Source organism: Stegodyphus dumicola, chromosome 2, assembly GCF_044657685.1.
Source record: "Stegodyphus dumicola isolate Sdum_Otavi_A_Nest chromosome 2, ASM4465768v1".
Lineage (NCBI taxonomy): Eukaryota > Metazoa > Arthropoda > Arachnida > Araneae > Eresidae > Stegodyphus > Stegodyphus dumicola.
The window spans coordinates 71228231-71243054 of record NC_140769.1 but is presented as its reverse complement, the minus strand read 5'-3'; the positions used below and the strand labels follow the sequence as shown (position 1 = coordinate 71243054).

At 32.8% G+C, this 14824-nt stretch overlaps 1 protein-coding gene across 2 annotated transcripts in view; it reads right to left on the bottom strand.

Annotated features, from left to right (window-relative positions):
* Nucleotides 1-202: 202 nt before the first annotated feature.
* LOC118187713 (elongation factor-like GTPase 1) overlaps nucleotides 203-14824 on the bottom strand; it is a 352553-nt gene continuing 337931 nt past the window's right edge. For both annotated transcript variants that reach the window (XM_085810767.1, XM_085810768.1), the window contains exon 23: nucleotides 203-544. In XM_085810767.1, the coding sequence (XP_085666893.1) occupies nucleotides 356-544 (189 nt within the window). In that variant the 3' untranslated portion in view covers nucleotides 203-355. The remainder of the gene's footprint in view (nucleotides 545-14824) is intronic.

Below are 14824 nucleotides of genomic sequence, written 5' to 3'. Positions count from 1 at the left end.
CTGCAAATATATTATTAGATAAAATATGAGTATAGTGTTACTTTTACTGAAGTGCAGTACGGACATGAATAGGGCATTTAAAATGCAAACTTTTCGTATTAAATATGGAGACAGGATAACATTACTGCTTGGAATTCTGAATGAAACTATAAATAGCTATTACGTAAGAAAGTCTGCAAAGTAAAATAATAATTAAAAAAAATAAAGTTAAATATAATTTAATTTCAAAGTATTACAGAGATTTCTTATAAAAGCAACCATTTAATAACTTTTGGCCTTTTTCCCAAAAATGAAAATACTTCAGTCGTCGGAAATTTAAAACCCAATAGCCAATAAGTGAATTTCTAAGAGCTAATTATTTATTTTTCGTTAAAGTTCTTTGCTTTTCTGCATGTTCAACAATTTTCTCGTCTACGGGAAGTCCTTTCCTCTTGCGGACGTCGTTCATATACTTTCTGGCTCTGTTATCAACATCGGCCTTTTCACCAAAGTGAGCGTATTCTTCAGCAGTCCTCGGGACCCAGAAGGGATCTACGTCCACTACCTGTTCAGGAATGAAAAATAACATTAACAGAATACATGCAATAAATTCTGCAAAAATACCAGCTTTCTACAATAAGTTATAAAGAAGTTTTCATATTAATAAAATACAACTGAAAAACAAGCAAACGAGAATTCTAGCAAAGCTAATTGACAATTAGACCTCTAATGATCAATCACTTGCGCTTTAGAGTTCGCATCAGCTTTTCAGAATGATTTCAGAATTCGTTACTTGCGAGAAAACAGTGCTTTCAAATTAAAAAAAAAAAAAAAAAAAAAAAAAAAAGTCTGTAAGAAAACATACGATTTTAAAGAAGTTCCTAATCTCTACCATAGTCCAAGGACTTCACAAGAGATAAGACCTCTAATAAAGACTGGCGTTTCGCACGGAGTACACATCTTACATTATTATCAAATTTACTAGAAAACAAGAGCCTCTCGATTATCAGTTTATCTTATATTTCAACATCTTTCGAGGTTTTCGGATAAATTTTTCAGAAATAAAAATCTACGTAGATATTTATCAGTCTCGTAGTAATTCTAAGAACGTCTTTTTCCTTCCTTTTAAAATTTCTTTAAAATAACAATACCGTTAGCTGGTCTGAAGACAAATTCCACTCTTCAGGAACAGTTAGAGGGACATTGTTACCTATTTTTTTTTTTTTTTAGGCATACCGTAATCACCATAGAGAATGCAGACCTAGACTTAAATCGCTCATTAAGCGTGGCTAGAGTTAGTTAGGCAGTTTATGCATATGGCAATTACCAGTATAATTTATTTAATATTTAAAAATAATAATTATTCAGTGATAATTCAACTCCTTCTGTACCCGACTAAGACCCTTCCAAATTTTAGAAGAAAAAAAAAAAAAAAAAAAAAAAAAAAAAAAAAATACAGATTAAAAAGGGGGCTTATTTTTTAAGAAATATATTTTTATTGTTGATATTTCCTAGTTCTAGGCCACTGTAAGTAATGTACGGTTCACTCATATGATAGCTTCTTATTATGTTGTAAACCAGTGGTCTCAAACTCGCAGCCCGCGGGTTGCAAACGGGGTCCCCAAAGCAATTTTATGCAGCCCGCCAATACATTTCAGTTACGTATTTGTTTTAATACAGTACTAAAGAAAGATTTCGATATAGGATAAATTCATTACGCAATGGATTGCAATACAGTGTTTATTAACAAAACAAAGAAGATTTACCAGGCATTTCAGCCGTTTCAATTGAGTTCGAAAGCTAGTGCTGGCATACAGCCAAAAATACATACCTAACATATATAACAGTGCTGTGACAAATCCGCAAGCTAAGGGAAAAAGAACATCAATCATAGCATCTCATAAAATGAAAATTTAAACTATAAACATTAGACATATGGATTGTGTTAATATGCGTTCTGCAGGAGAGCAGAAAAATGAGCAGTGCCCAAGCCGGGATTCGAACTACGGACCTGGCGATTACGGATCGGATGTGCTTGCAATTACACAAAAGGCATGGAAAAAGAAGGGAGAAAGTACCTTATATACTCCCCTTTTAAACAGCGATTGGGGATGAGGGGATTCAATCGCCAAATCCTGGTGGTGATAAATTATTGCCCACCACCTTTCAATTCGGGCGCCACTGTAGAATCATTTAGAATTTTTTCGATGTCAGGAAACTAAAGAAATGTGCAATGCCCTCGCCGGGACTGGAACCTGGACCTCTCGAATACGCGCCGAGTGTGTACTGTTACACTACGAAGGCATGCTGGAAGGAGGGAGAATAAATTTACGATATCAGTTAAAAGAAAAAAGTATGGACTTTGTATGCTTGTGTGTCAGGCTGCATGGGATAAGGTGAGGTAATAATACATTTTTCCCCCAGCCAACAGTTGGCAGAAATTTTATATTCTGGTGGATCTTTTTTCCCCCTTCCTCCCTAATGAGGTGGTACTTTTACTTTCCTTCAGCCAATCACTAGTTGGTAAGCTGTATGTACAGCTATACAATTCATATTGCTAAATTGACGGGGGCAAACTAACGTACGGCTTAATAAATCCGTTACTGCTTTCATATGAAAAATTCAACTTGTTGAATTAAAAGAGTAAAAAAAAAATACAATTATGAATTTCAATAACATATTTTATCCTGCAAGCTATGTCTTATTTAATCAAGGGTACGAAAAGTGACAGACAAAGAACGTATTTTTCAAGATAAATGGGAAATTATGTACTTTTGCAGCATTCTCAACAACAATTGATGAGAGTATTATTATCACAGATAAAACACAGCGTGTCGTTTTCGTACTAATGAATTTGAATTAGTTGAGGAATTACTGAAAATAATTATGAAAGAAGAAACTTTTGCACACAATATTTTTTCTAAAATAAAAGCTGCGATAGATTTAAAAAAAAAAAAAAAAAAAAAATTTGGAACGGTTAGATTTACAAGTGATGGTTTTTCATGAAAATGTGTTGTAGAAAATATTAATAAAACACAGCATTTCCATTTGTAGAATGCTATGGTGTGTTTAATAGGTTTTGCGCTATGCATTGCATTATTCGTTAAGAACTCCGTACAAATGTTTGCAAATGCAAATTACATACGGAAACTTTAATTGAAACAGTAAACTTAATCCTGTGACGAGCTCTGAATTATCAAGAATTTGTTAAATTGCTTAAAAAAACTGACAGTGAGTGCGGAGAAATGGTTCCTTATAACGAGGTAAAGTAGTTAAGTCGAGAAGCTGTATTAAAAAGATATTTTGATTTAATAAATGAACTCCAAATTTTCATGAAGCAAAAAATAAAACCACCTACAAGGTATATAATGATATATGGATAAATTTTAAAATGATTTAGCATTTCTTGTTGATTTAACCAACCATTTAAATATTCTCAATAAAGAGCTGAAAAGAAAGGATAAACGTATCACTAACATGTATGCTTCTATTAAGCTTTTAATATTAAATTGCAAGTATGGGAAACATGACTGAAATTTAAAAAATTCGCACATTTTCTATGTCTTAAATCCCGACCTATTATTTCAAATGAAAAATTTCAAAAATACGCATGAAAAATAGCATTATCACGACAAGAACTTGAAGGAAAATTTAAGGAATTTAATGATTTGGAATTAGATTTTAAATTATATTCATTACCATTAAAAGTAGATGTGAATAACACTAAAAACTACAAATGGAACTAATTAATTTATAGAGTGATGATACAGATCTGTTAACTTTTATTCGTATTTTTCAAAATATAAATATCCTGAGTTCCTAATTTTTGAAATAAGATTTATCGCTTTGTTTGGAAATACATTTATAAGCGAACAGTTTTTTTGCAGTTGAAAATTAACAAGTATAATAAATAAAAGTGCTCGATCGACCGATGAGCATCTACTATCCGTGATGTAATTTTTCCGTTTCCAGTAATTTTTCTCCAAAACTGTAAATATTATCATACTGAAAACAACACCAAGCGAGCTGTAGTGCAAAATAAAGAAATGTTTAATTATTTACATACAATTTAAGCTTATGTTGGAAGTAAGTTATTTTGTGGTTAATTCAACATGGTAAAGTTAGAAATTAAATGCCAGTTCAAAAATTTAATATTTAGCTGCAAATATATTCAATTACACACATTACACATAGAAAGCAAATAATTAATTTTTGATTTTTTTCCCTTTGAGTTATTATTATTGTTTATGTATGTTTTGATAAACAGTTGGTAAGTACAATTCGAAAATGAGTTAAATTTAGTTCGAAATTTTATTAAAAAAATATGGTACGCCAGCTGCTTTCAAATCGTGCATGCGGCTTGCCAACTGCTTTCAGACCGTGCATGTGGCCCGTATGCAGTTTGAGTTTGAACTGCTTCTGTAAGCGATAATCACTATGGTATTCTGGAGCTTTCAGCCGTGCGCGGTGTGCGTTTCATTTTCGGCAAGTGGCATTAAAATAAGAACAGCCGTTTAAGTAACTCTAGCACACATAAACATTAGCACCCAGACTAATACTTCAATTTGTAATACTTCATTTTAACGAAATGCGTATCATGAACTTTGTTCTTGCTGAAAAACAAACTGAATGTTAGTTAGCACGGATTACTAATTTAAACACTAGTTAATAAATAATTAAAATTTAGATACTATTTCAAATTATTATGGCATATATAATCGAAAAAGAGCAGAATTGAAGTTCTTTCAATGACTGAAAAAGCAAAAAAAAAAAAAAAAAAAAAAATATATATATATATATATATATATAAGTATGATGTTATATGGAAACTAAACTTAATTTATTATGTTCTGTACTAATGACTTACAATGTGCAGACATTAGGTTAATTGGAAGGAGGAGAGATGAAAAATGAGCAACGCCTTCGCCGGGAATCGAACCACGGACTTCTGGAATACGCGCCCAGCGTGCTGACCACTACACTACGACGGCATGCTAAGAAGGCGGGAGAAATACCTTATAACACCTTATACAGTGATATATACCTTATACAGATTATATATAGAGAAATACCTTATACACTTCTGAAATTGTCTCTGAATGAAGGCTGATGGCTTCCTTACCTTAGCTTCGCACAAACTAAAATTAATTCTTTTTTCAAAACCAAGATGACTTGAGCAGCCAAAAATAATTCGACGTTCCGTCTTAAAATGCCACCTTTTTCTTCAAGGCAGATAATCCATGCACGTATCTGTCTTAATCAGTTTCCAATTTCTGACCACTTTTTTTTTTACATATTTAAAAGCTGATGAGGAAAATTCTCAAATGTATACACACAGAAGCGAAATGAACAAGTGGAAGTATTGGAAGTAATTTGTTGGTATCAGAAACGCAAAGACTGGCACACAATTTTTACAGAATATGATATTTTTTTATGAAAAGAACTTGCAAGTAGAAACCATAAAGTTTCTAAATACAGAAAAATGTTTAGTTCTAATTTAAGTTTCAACACTTATACTGTTTTCCAGACTCGAGCTGACACATTTTCTGCAAACTTTAGAGATGTTAGGAAAAACAGGAAGAAAAACCTCAAGATATTTTAAGAATCTACAAAATGCTTCAGATATTTGAAAATATGAATGTTTATAAAAATATTCAAATGATCAGAAGCAAAATTCAACAAATAAATAAATAAGTTTATCGCGTACAGTGCTAATCTGCAACGGAAATGTGCACTATTTTCCAGCAAATTTAAAACTAAAGAGGGTATGAAAATAATCTGAATTACATAAAAGAATAACAATTAGAAGGAAACAGAAAAATCCTTCATTTAATATTAAAACTTTTTATTTAAGTAATATTTCAAATTTTCGTTTCAGAAGCCATTTGGTCAAAGGAAGCGTTGGCGTTTGGAACATAAAAGCAGAAATATTCAAATTAATCATAATCGACTTCATTTGTGAATCTAACCGATAAATCATATAAATATTTAATAGAAAAAAATTGAAAAAACATAATTTAAAAAATACATATACATTAGAGAAATAATTATAGACTTTTTATATTTCCCCCTAGATCCTTTTAAATCAAAGGAAGTTTGGAGGAGGAAAGGATTATTTCAAAAGAGTTAAATTAACATTGAATATATCGACAGCTGAATTCTCTTACTTTGGTAGTTAGTGATATTAAAAATCCAGATCCCTGGAAATTATAACAATCACATTCTTTTTTAATTAACGTCTATTTTCACCCTTTTTTATTTTCTAGCAACGCAATGCCTAAAAAACATTGTACATTTTAATACTTAGCTAGTGTTTAATTTACACCTGAAACATGGGGGGGGGGAAAGCAATTATGATCATATCCGAAAACGTTTAATCGTTCAATAAGAAATTTACCTTTTTATGCAAACTTACATTATCTTCATATTTATCTAAATTAACCGCCAGCACACTTTTATGCGTTTTCTGAAACATCATCAAATAAGTTGAAAAGCTCCGAAGGTAGTAGACCAAATCATTCATCAATTATTACAAAAGGCTGTTACGGCACGATAAATAAAATTTGTCAGTTGCAGATCGCTTTGCCTCATCCCCTATATTCACCATATGTTTAACTTACGAAATGCTGGGTAACAATTGTTATATCCCTCTTAATTAGTTTCTATGCTTAACAACAGAACGAAACGTCGGTTTTTAGATCGATTTTTATCATTTGACAATCATTGCGCCAGTAGATTACCGTAGAAAAGATCTAAGCCCATTTATTTAAATTTAATTATTATTTTCAAAAGTAATTCAGAGGATTTGTAAAGCAATGTTTCGTAAAGTGATTTAGGAGCGTATTTTACTATTCTCCTCATTCCAAACAGAAATACGATGAGAGATAGGTTAGGGTAACTGAATATGTCAAAGATAACCATGGTTTCTGCCTTCGTGAAGGGCTTTCTAAGGGAAACTGGCTCTTATTTACGTTACACATAAGGAAAAAAACAACCATGCAGCCTGTCCGTTCGCATGGAATTGAATCCAAGTCGAACTTCCACGATCAGCCACTAGTAGGGCAATACGGTTCCAGAAGAAAATTCAACATAGTTTTTATACCAGCCCTTCTTTTATTACCACAACACATCACAAATTAACAATCTTAATAGCTATTAATCTAAAAGCGAAAAATCAATGATTTACTCTGAAAGGTACTAAAAAGGGAATAATAATAATAATAATAATAATCTGTAATGTTTCAGATTTTAAATTACGTCCAAAGTGGCGTTTTTTTTTTTACATTTTGTGTGTTACATTTATTTATTAAATATCACGTTCTTCGCATTTAAACCATAAAATTCCATTCAACAGCAATATCGCAAAATAGTTTTAAAATGAGCATAGCTTTAGAATTTCCGATACAAAGACTCACGCGCTGGAGATAAAAATCCTTTTTCTGTACAACGTTGCCATTGCTCTCGCTTTGAAATCCTTGAGTTTGTTAATCAAAAATTCGTTAAAGTTTTACAAAATAGGAAATCAATAGCAAAACAAATTCCAAATTTGGTCTTCCATATGCCCATATTCGTAGTATTCGTAGGAGGATTACGTCATTCAAAATTCGATGGCTCTATGTACCGTTTTTTTTATCACAATGCGAGAAATATACATACATTTATGCAGATTTTTCATTATTTAATTTCTTTAAATATAACCAGGGCGATAATACTTTGTGGCAACAATTTGAAAAGTGATTCGCCGTTTGTAGTGAATCGACGCATAATCGCAAAACGAAAACAAAAGTCCTTCAGGGACAAAGCCCTTTGTACTTATATATATATATATATATATATATATTAAAAAAAAGTTTTATTTAAATTTTCTTTTGTAGAAATGCAAAAATTCGTACATTTGTAACTAACGAATTTCAGTTTTACACGATTCCAAAAACTGACAATTTCGCACTAATGAAAATAATGATCAATTTTGCAAAGCCAACTTACGCGGGGGAAGGGTATAAGAAAGAGCTTACCTTTTAGAGCTTTCCATATAAAGGTTTTGTACACAAAATTACGCTTCATACGTTTTCACCAAAAGCTGTCATAAGATAAAAATTCAGAATTATCACACATTAAGTCTTTTCTTTACTAGATTTATTTTAACGCATGATTACGTTCCTCCATTATGCTCTGACGGGTAAGCAAAAATTAAGACAGTATTTGACGTGTGCGCGAATGCTTATATCTTCGAAACTCCAAATGTTACAATTAATCTATATACATCATTCGACAGATGAAAGAGCACATCGTGCGCATGGTGAGTGGAAAGATCGTCTGGTAGGCAGTTAGTGGGCTCTGGTGGTATTTGCTGTGTTTATACACGAAATGAAAACTCATTTGATTTTATGAAACATTATTTTAATCTCAATATGGTGCCAAGTAACTATCCAAGTATATACTTGGCAATCCATTTATAGATTTAAGATTTACTAGGAATATAACTGGAAACATCTTAAATTATGTATCTTATTTTTCATATCATCGACCAATTTTACATAGGATCATTTTGAATGAATAAATGAATAAGTTAAATAAAATAAAATATAGTGTGTAAAATCTATTGTTTGTTTTTATTTGTTCTATACCATCCTCACACTTCTACTAATCTTATGCATTAAACACTAACGGTTCTTTAAAATAAAAGAGACGAGTCTACCGTCAATTTTTTTAAATTAGAATCATGAATCTAGATTTACCCTTAAACTAAGGCTTTACCTTTTAAATGTTTCAAACAGTATGATACTCAGGTTTCCTTTAAGGCCCACCAGCGGCCGAGCGGTAAAGTCGCTAAACACTGGTAGTTCGGTCCGAGGTTCGAATCCCGCGAACGGGCTGGCTGCATGGGCGTTTTCGTGGTTTTCACCATGTGTAACGTGTATACGAGCCAGTTTCCCTTAGAAAGTCCTCCACGAAGGCATCCCTCCCCTTAGGCAGATAGCCCTCGAGGCTTTGCCATAATCACACACACACACACACACACAGGTTTCCTTTAAACATGTCAATAAATTCAAGTTTTTAGTCGTAAGAAGATCGAATATCGGACTTTCATTCACAGCGTATTTATGAAATTCTTCGTGAACACAGTTTTGGGTATCTAAGACAAATCCGTAGATCTTTAAAATTCAGGATAAGCGAGCACATACGGCATATTAAACAGAAGAAAATGGAAAAGTCTTCATTATCTTCCCCTCGGAATAAAAAGCCCACAGATTTCTGTTCCTATTTTCAAATTTCGGAGGGCAAAAATATTATTCGTACCGATTCGTGCCTTAATTTATACTTCTAAAAACTTTCGAAACTTTTTTTGCAGAGCAATCTCGTGAATGGTGCAGCTTTCACTAAGTTCCTGTCACAGGCATGGGAAACCTGTTTCGAGTCCTAACTCTTTTCTTTCGACCACAATCAAATAGAACATGAGGTAAACATGATGGACACGTGAAAGCATATAGCTGACGGAATCCTCCTCCTTCTATAAGGTGCATTTATTTGCACGAATACTAAAAATTATTTTTACTTCATTGTCTGGAGCTCATTATTAACATTCAGCGTAGTTTTTCAGCATTAAGATGAGCTTCCTTTATCATGCTGTTACTAAATTTAATTATTAATGATTGCGTTTTACAACTACAATAACCTCATGTAGTTCTTTGCTTTTCATAAAAGAACTTTTTAAAGAGATGAAGACTAAGGTCCTCGATCCGAAGTGTGTCAACTTATAGAGGAGTGTCTCCACTCTGCCGGGAATATAGGGGAGAAAATCACTTTCAGCAGAGTACGGGGTTTAAATTGTAATTGTTTTTTAGTCACAGGGTAGCTACTTCTTTTTTTCAAACTTCCTGTAGAACTGGCCTCGGGAAATATCTCTGGAATGCATTGTTTTTATAAGTATTTAATGGTCCTGTGACGTAAGACGAAACGTTTTCCAGCCTTCTTTTCAATTTTATTTTGTTCCAAGAACGCAAGCCGGTACGTGGCAATTACCACTGAAAATGTTTCAAGTTTCAGTGCTATTTTTCTGTTACATTCTTTTTCTTATTTCCCTCATTTTCTTTATTCCTTTTTCCATTTCGGGGGAAGATTAAATTGTTTTTACGATACTAGCATTTTAGATGCACGTGATGGCTTAAAATAAGAAACGTGAAAGAATTAAATAACATTTTATTGTCATAAATAATATATATATATCTAAGCTTACACATAGGGATAAAAATATAAAAGGTAAACAGAAGACAAAATTACTATTAATCTTTTAAGAGAATAATTAGTAGTGAATGGATTTCGATGAAGACAAGCATATTAAAAGCATATTAAAGAGCACAAAGATATTATTCACGGCCTGCTGTAAATATTTACCTATATTTACAATAATTCACAATTTAATTATACAAAATCAAAGTAAAAAAAAAAAAAAAAAAAACTCGTTCGGAGGGGGGAAAATGGCTACAGGCTTTGCATTCTTAAAATATTAATTCTAATCGTATTTAATTCTCACAAAATTAATCAGAAAGAATTTGATATTCTTTCTGAAGATTAAAGAATTAATCAGAAAGAATTTGATATATTCTTTCTGAAGATTAAAGAATTAATCAGAAAGAATTTGATATATGTGCAGCATATATCAAATTCTAACTGATATAAAAATATGTATTATACTTCGCCTAGTTAAGGGTTTCTCAACCAGGCGGGAAGAATATCCCTCCCTCTGGGAAAGAATTTCTTAGTTTCAGGCGGGGAATACAGTCAGCCTTTTATTCAGTTCTCAAGCATTTATTTTTAGTTTATGAACATAAAATACTATTTTAATTCACGTTTTGGTATTTATCAACATTTTCAATGCTTTTATTGTTAATATATAAAGTACGTTTAATCTAAATCTAAATAAATGCATATGTATTTTTCGAGTTTTGGAAAGGAGGGTGGAGGAATGATCTAGCAATGGTGAAAGGGGTGCAAGGGGCAAAACATGCTGAGAACCACTGGCCTAGTAGTTAAAAAAAGGTCAGACGTGTTGGCTTAGGTTATTTGAATATGGCAAAGCACTCAAGGGCTATCTGGTAATGATGCGTTCGTAAAGGACTTTCTAAGGGGGAAAACCACAAAATACTCCCTGCAGCGAGTCCGTTCGCTTGGTTTCGAACCTGTGCCAAACTACCAGCATTCAACTGTCTTTAACCTCTCGGCCAAAGATAGGGTAAAATCTAAGATGGTTACGACCGCTAAATGCACGTGATTGTTCGTCACAGTTCGGCTCCTAACAGTAAGATGCCGGTACCTTTATGCAAACCGATATCTCTTTGAAAGGACAGAAACCTTCATATGACAGCCTAATGAAGATCAGTTTGAAAAAAACTGCTTTCATAAAATACGGGCGCCTTTATGCACGGCACCGCTATTTTAAGTTTCTGTTCTGATTAATAAAGCAAAAGAAATCCCACCTGCACAGTGTTGCTCTGGTATAATGGTGTCGGCATCCTTATGAAGTCTGCTTTTTTTTTTTTCAAGTTCAGATTGGATCTTTATTAGAAACCTTTATACTAAGACATCGTTGTATAAGCTTGTTTTTTTCAAACAACGACCGCCCTGCATAAAAGGAGAAGCCCAGCTTTACAAAAGTGTACCCAGGCTACCCGGGATTTTCGCAGATATGAGTATTAGCGAGCTTCATTTCTGAAAGTCCTTCATGAAAGCATCCTTCCTAATGGAGAAGTCTCGCATTTGCTTAGCCCCAATAAATTAATCAGTTAACCATTTCTAACTGATATAGATAAGATAAAGTCATTTTAATTTTAGTTTCTGATGTTGACACTTTGTTCGTGTTGCTGCCAAACAAGCGAAAGTGAAATAGACACTAAAATGTTTTGGTCAGAGCTCTAAATTTATAAAGATGCTACACAGAAAACATACGCGCATATGTTCGATAAGTCTTCAATAAACGCAAAACCTTCACAGCATTTGCAGCTGCGGTTGTCAAATTACAGCTTCCTTTGCATTAAAAAATAAATTAAAATGAATTCTTGTTAAGCTATTAGCGGGGTATTGTATCTGCTTTAACCTTTGAGTGCCCTCGCGGGATTGTTCAATTTAGTAGTGATTCCGATTCTGACCTCTTGATTCTAGAGACAATAAAGTTGGACTGGTTTCTACTTGTCTTATAGAATCCTTTGCTATTTGTGCTACACCAGTGCTTTGACGTAGTTGGGGGGGGGGGAGCTTCCTCGAAAGAGAGTGAGTGAAAGCCGAACTTAGCCACTCTGTATCTCTCTGGTGTGAACCTCAAGGTACCAGAAAGATCCAGTACTATCACGGAAGCACTTACGAGTTTACAGCGATGCCAAGATATTATAGCAGAACAATGGAAGAAAGTACGGAGATCTGCGAGGGTCAAACCTCGGAAGACTTTCTATGAGAGGCAAATAAATGCAGAAATGTATGTATAAATGTAAGTTTCAACTTCAACGAGTTTTTAAAAATTGAAAAAATCTCAAAAGAAGTTAGTGGAGAATTAAGACTTACGTTTGTATATACATTCAGCCTTTTGATACAGCAGTGTTAAAGTATGGCACCTCTCGAAGGAAAAAACCTATGCTCAAAAAGGCGCCAGATTTACACAGTCTAAAAGAGAAAGATTGAAATCAATATCTCTCTCAAGACGCAGGAAGGATGAAGAGGAGCATCCAGAAATGGTGAATCAGAAGAGTATAGACGAGACATCGGAAAATTGAAGAATAAGCTGGTGAATAATACAAGTCAAACTAAAGTGGTATAAAGAAAGTGGAAAAATTAACAGAGGTGGTGTATTGATTGAAGTGGCAAAGGAAGAAGAGATACACTTACTTGAAGACGTTATCTGAGAAAAAGGGGTTTTGAAAGAGACGATACAGATACGGAGACTTACAAAGATCAATCTTAAAAAAAAAAAAAAAAAAAAAAAAAAAGAGAGAGAGAGAGAGAGATCACGGAAGACAATCTGATCGATATAAATCAAACTCAGAATAATGAATACGAGGATGTTATTCTCGCTAATACTGATGTGAAAATAAAAGTGAAATTCGCAATGAAGGAACGATAAGGTATCAACTGGGTTTCAGCTTTGGACAAAGTCGATGATGCGAAATACAGAGTGAACCTGCAGTGGGTACGGAGCACTGTCAGGGAGTTCCTAAAGGTGACACAAAATCACAGCTATTATGGTTATGGACCCACAAAGAGGATCTATAAGGAAAAGCAAAAATGTTGTAAATGTAGAGAATCTGGACCTCTTACAAATGACTGCAAAGCAAAAGAAGTCTCTTACATTAACTGCAAGAAAGCAAAACAAGCATATTCCATCAATTGCAAGGAAGCAAAAGAAACATATTCCATCAGCTGCAAGAAAGCAAAAGAAAAGTTCAAGTTAGATCTGAAGGCGAAACATGATGCAATCAAAATCTTGTAACTGCAATAAATAGTAACAATTATTCAAATGAACAATAAACTGTGGTTAATAAGCGCATAATTCAACTCAACAACTAGCACTGTCAGAGAGCAATGTACCAACTATGTATAGATATAGCAAATGACAAAGCTACAATTTTGGCTTGCATACAAGAGCCTTACGTTTATAAAAGGAAACCAGGATTCCATACAAGATACAAAAGGACAAAGAGACTAAAGCTACGTTCACAACGTTTTTTTCCGCGTTTCTGATTTTCTGTCGAAAAAAACGCTTTCCGCGTACCGTCATTTTACATCAGGGTAGAAACTTTCGCTTTAAAAGTTGTCATATGTGCACACTAAATGGTTCTTCATGTCGGAAACTTGGAAAACGTGAATTGTTGTGTGGTGATTTGGCATTTTCCGGTTATATTTTTTAATTAAAATGCATCAAATTTCTGTTAGATTAAAACTTCAGAAAAGAATTGTTTGGAAGATAAGAATATGATACCCCAAAAAAGGATCATTGTATATGTCTAATTTACTTGATTTATGAATTTGGATGAATGGTAATTAAAAATCTTTAATTGTATATTTCGATTTTAGGGAGTGAATTTTTCATGGAGTAGAACGCCATAAAATGTTTTGCATGATGAATGAACTACCCTTCATATATTTGGTTTAAATAATGCAATAAAAATAATATTTATTTAAATGTATGTAGGATTTAGAGAACTGGTAAACTAAATATTATACTAGGAAAAAAGAAGCAGTTACTTAAAAAGAAGTTAATAAGCAAGAGGAACTTAAAAAAAAGTGTTTTAAAGTTTTTTTTTTTTTTTTTTAACTTTAAATATAACTCTAATTACTTCAGTTAGTCATTCATATACTGATTAAAAGCCATGTCTAAAGTTTTATTTTATAAAGTCCATTTTGTCTAAAATTGAATGAAGTAACTGAAATTTTATATGCTATTTCTTTTTCTGTATTAAAAATTGGATATCACAATTAATAAATTTGCTAATGCTCATGAAGTTTTCCTTAAATTAACGAAACTTATCGTCAAGATTCAAATGAAGCCACTGACATGTCTGACAGTATTCCATAAAATCAGCGCTATCTAAAGTTGAATTCTGTTTTAATTTTAATGTCACAAACTGATGAGCTTGCTTTCTGTAAAAATAAAGTTTTCTTAGTTTTTTTTTTTAAAATTGGTTTACTCGTCATCAGTCTTTTAAAACTAACAACTCATTAAATTTTTAAAATTAGGTAGAAGAGCAACTTTATTACAAATACCAGTATGACTTTTGCTAGTCTTATGTCAGCCGAAACAAAATCAGATCAGAACAGTTAGATCATTTTATGAATTGAGCCAAAGGTTCGTTGTTAT